This window comes from Hyalella azteca, unplaced genomic scaffold, assembly GCF_000764305.2.
Source record: "Hyalella azteca isolate HAZT.00-mixed unplaced genomic scaffold, Hazt_2.0.2 contig5319, whole genome shotgun sequence".
NCBI classification, from domain to species: domain Eukaryota; kingdom Metazoa; phylum Arthropoda; class Malacostraca; order Amphipoda; family Hyalellidae; genus Hyalella; species Hyalella azteca.
Genome location: NW_025935513.1, coordinates 1 through 4603, shown reverse-complemented (window position 1 = coordinate 4603; position 4603 = coordinate 1). Strand labels below are relative to the sequence as shown.

Here is a 4603-nt window from a genome sequence, read left to right as displayed (position 1 = left end):
ATGGTGGCACGTGTCATTAGTTATTATTACGTGTTCATAGTTATTATTCTTATCATGTAATATTGTTATATATAAAATAGATTAAATTTGTGTTACATCCCACAAAGAGCAGCCTGTGTTAGACCCATGGCGCCCTGGGGCCATACTTTCAAAACTCACTAAGTGAACGTAAGTACTTACGCTCTATTTTCTTGTCTATGATTAAGTGAACGTAAGTACTTACGCTCTATTTTCTTGNACACTCACAAAATTGTATTGGTCATATTGTCCATATATGAAAACAAGTAATACACTTTCTTAACCAGAACACAAGAAGAAATAGCAGTGATACGCCCTTTTACCGTGAAAAAATAGGTCAGAATGACTCATTCAGGGTAAAAAATATAACTCAGTACTCACTGCAGTGAGTGACAGAGCGCATTTTCTCGTCGACGAAAATGTGAAGTGACAGACGGACAGACGGACGGACAGAGAGACAGACGGACAGACAGACGGACGGACGGACATGGCGAGCAAAATAGCGCCTTTTTTCCATAAATGAGAAAATGCGCTAAATAGACTGATGTTATTTGGACAAAAATTTTCTCATTTCTTTGGGTGTTCACCACAATCTCGCGATGTTGGCACGTGTCATTTACTTGCAATTTCAATGGAAATTTTCAGAGCTATGACAATTTTTAGTCTGATCGTACAATTTTGTGTGGATCAAAATTTGTGTTTTAATCATGAACGAAATATTTCGATGTAAACCTTTTAGTAATATTGAACAAATATCTATCATGGCAGCGTAGTCTGGAATAATTCACATCGCCTCAAGCCTTCATTATCTGAGTGCTGGGGTTTCGATAATTTTTCATTTAACTCTGCACACATTTTTAACAGAAAATTTTCGCTGTGGCATTAGAAAATGAACCACAACAACTCTACGGGTTCACGTGCGTGCCAGCATTTAACTACCACATCTACTTACTTAGACACAATAATTAATTAATTACATTTGATAATTCCATCCATAGTTAAAATGAAACAATCATCTTCTAAAATGGTTATATATTATTTACATATTGGAGTGACTAAAAAATTTAATTTGAATTGACTTGTTTTGGCACGGTTTATCGGTAGAACGTTTTACTAAATACTTTAAATTTCGTCATTAGAATCTAAAGATGTCGGATGACGATATCAATACAATATTTCCAAATCTGATTTTCGCAACGACTAAAGCAAGTGCCTAGAAGAGTAACAGACACTGGTTGATATTTGGCAGTCTTCTAAGTCTTCGGACGCTCTGCAGACTAAGAGGTGAGCTGAAGACTGAGAAGTGATCGACGCACACTGAGATCTATGTTTTGACTTTAATTTTTTATCTCACAAAATTATTGGGACAGCCAAACGGATGTCCCAATCCCGCAAATGAGAGGCCAATGCCCCAATTTACCATCACGCTTCATTTAATGCTATAAAATCTCGGTCATTTTGTCGTAGTCCCGCCTAGCAGGTCCCACTCACAGGTCCCACTCACAGGTCCCACTCGCAAATTCCACTTACGCCTCACTTCCCTCGTTTTCTACGCCTCACTTCCCTCGTTTTCTACGCCTCACTTCCCTCGTTTTCAACCCCTTACTTCCCTCGTTTTCCACGCCTCACTTTCTCATTTTCCACGCCTCCTTCCCTCGTTTTCTACACCTCGCGAGGGTTGTTATCTAAGTCATTAAAGTATGCGTTATCTGAGCTCATCACATAAGCACTTGAAAAAAATCGATTAGCGTCCGCGAGGCGCAGAGACGCGCGCGTCTGGGTCGCGTTAGGTGGGGTGGTCTACTAAACCTGGGGCCCAGCGGGTGCCTGGGCCACGTAATAAGAAGCCCTCTTCTGTACCTCGGGCCCTTCTGGTGCCTGGGCAACGTAATAAGGCACGATCTTCTAATAATCGGGCCCAGCGGGTACCTGGGCCACGTAATAAGGAGTCCACTTCTAAAGCTCGGGTCCAGTAGGTACCTGGGCCACGTAATAAGGTGCGGTCTTATAAACCTCGGGCCCAATAGGTGCCTGGGCCATGTAATAAGGCAAGCTATTTTAAACATCGGGCCCAGCGGGTGCCTGGGCCACGTAATAAGGAGTCCACTTCTAAACCTCGGGCCCAGCTGGTGCCTGGGCCACATAATAAAGCGCGCTCTTCTAAACCTCGGGCCCAGTGGGTGCCTGGGCCACGTAATAAGGTGCGCTCTTCTAAACCTCGGGCCCAGTGGGTGCCTGGGCCACGTAATAAGGTGCGCTCTTCTAAACCTCGGGCCCAGTGGGTGCCTGGGCCACGTAATAAGGTGCGCTCTTCTAAACCTCGGGCCCAGTGGGTGCCTGGGCCACGTAATAAGGTGCGCTCTTCTAAACCTCGGGCCCAGTGGGTGCCTGGGCCACGTAATAAGGTGCGCTCTTCTAAACCTCGGGCCCAGTGGGTGCCTGGGCCACGTAATAAGGTGCGCTCTTCTAAACCTCGGGCCCAGTGGGTGCCTGGGCCACGTAATAAGGTGCGCTCTTCTAAACCTCGGGCCCAGTGGGTGCCTGGGCCACGTAATAAGGTGCGCTCTTCTAAACCTCGGGCCCAGTGGGTGCCTGGGCCACGTAATAAGGTGCGCTCTTCTAAACCTCGGGCCCAGTGGGTGCCTGGGCCACGTAATAAGGTGCGCTCTTCTAAACCTCGGGCCCAGTGGGTGCCTGGGCCACGTAATAAGGTGCGCTCTTCTAAACCTCGGGCCCAGTGGGTGCCTGGGCCACGTAATAAGGTGCGCTCTTCTAAACCTCGGGCCCAGTGGGTGCCTGGGCCACGTAATAAGGTGCGCTCTTCTAAACCTCGGGCCCAGTGGGTGCCTGGGCCACGTAATAAGGTGCGCTCTTCTAAACCTCGGGCCCAGTGGGTGCCTGGGCCACGTAATAAGGTGCGCTCTTCTAAACCTCGGGCCCAGTGGGTGCCTGGGCCACGTAATAAGGTGCGCTCTTCTAAACCTCGGGCCCAGTGGGTGCCTGGGCCACGTAATAAGGTGCGCTCTTCTAAACCTCGGGCCCAGTGGGTGCCTGGGCCACGTAATAAGGTGCGCTCTTCTAAACCTCGGGCCCAGTGGGTGCCTGGGCCACGTAATAAGGTGCGCTCTTCTAAACCTCGGGCCCAGTGGGTGCCTGGGCCACGTAATAAGGTGCGCTCTTCTAAACCTCGGGCCCAGTGGGTGCCTGGGCCACGTAATAAGGTGCGCTCTTCTAAACCTCGGGCCCAGTGGGTGCCTGGGCCACGTAATAAGGTGCGCTCTTCTAAACCTCGGGCCCAGTGGGTGCCTGGGCCACGTAATAAGGTGCGCTCTTCTAAACCTCGGGCCCAGTGGGTGCCTGGGCCACGTAATAAGGTGCGCTCTTCTAAACCTCGGGCCCAGTGGGTGCCTGGGCCACGTAATAAGGTGCGCTCTTCTAAACCTCGGGCCCAGTGGGTGCCTGGGCCACGTAATAAGGTGCGCTCTTCTAAACCTCGGGCCCAGTGGGTGCCTGGGCCACGTAATAAGGTGCGCTCTTCTAAACCTCGGGCCCAGTGGGTGCCTGGGCCACGTAATAAGGTGCGCTCTTCTAAACCTCGGGCCCAGTGGGTGCCTGGGCCACGTAATAAGGTGCGCTCTTCTAAACCTCGGGCCCAGTGGGTGCCTGGGCCACGTAATAAGGTGCGCTCTTCTAAACCTCGGGCCCAGTGGGTGCCTGGGCCACGTAATAAGGTGCGCTCTTCTAAACCTCGGGCCCAGTGGGTGCCTGGGCCACGTAATAAGGTGCGCTCTTCTAAACCTCGGGCCCAGTGGGTGCCTGGGCCACGTAATAAGGTGCGCTCTTCTAAACCTCGGGCCCAGTGGGTGCCTGGGCCACGTAATAAGGTGCGCTCTTCTAAACCTCGGGCCCAGTGGGTGCCTGGGCCACGTAATAAGGTGCGCTCTTCTAAACCTCGGGCCCAGTGGGTGCCTGGGCCACGTAATAAGGTGCGCTCTTCTAAACCTCGGGCCCAGTGGGTGCCTGGGCCACGTAATAAGGTGCGCTCTTCTAAACCTCGGGCCCAGTNTAATCCTTAATCCTTAATCCTTAATCCTTAATCCTTAATCCTTAATCCTTAATCCTTATTCCTTAATCCTTAATCCTTAATCCTTAATCCTTAATCCTAATTCATCCTTAATCCTTAATCCTTAATCCTTAATCCTTAATCCTTAATCCTCAATCCTTAATCTTGACTGCGTCAAGATTACGGTCTGTCAGGAGTGATTTATTGTCATGCTTAAAGCATTTTTTATATTTACTAGTTCGCTAGTTAACAAACTGCGTCAAGATTTAGACTCGTCAAGAGTGATTTATTGTTGTGCTCAATTGCTTAGAATATTTATTGTTCTCACTAGTACACTTGTATTTGTTGTGTTTTGTATTACACTAAAATTTATTGTTCTTTAATTCACGCTATTATTTCACTCGAATTTATTGCTGGTATTTACTGTGTTTTTTATTACACTAAAATTTATTGTTCTTTAATTCATGCTATTATTTGACGCGATTTTTTGCTCACTACTATTCGATGGTGCACGTTATATTA

The 4603-nt window shown here is 48.5% G+C and overlaps 1 protein-coding gene across 1 annotated transcript; it reads left to right on the top strand.

Annotated features, from left to right (window-relative positions):
• Positions 1-2093: 2093 nt before the first annotated feature.
• LOC108676905 (extensin-2-like) lies at positions 2094-4055 on the top strand (the record flags this gene model as incomplete). The annotated part of the gene is made up of 1 exon (XM_018165061.1): positions 2094-4055. A coding segment is annotated over one exon (1962 nt), but the record flags the coding sequence as incomplete, so codon positions are not given.
• Between the last annotated feature and the right edge of the window lie 548 nt (positions 4056-4603).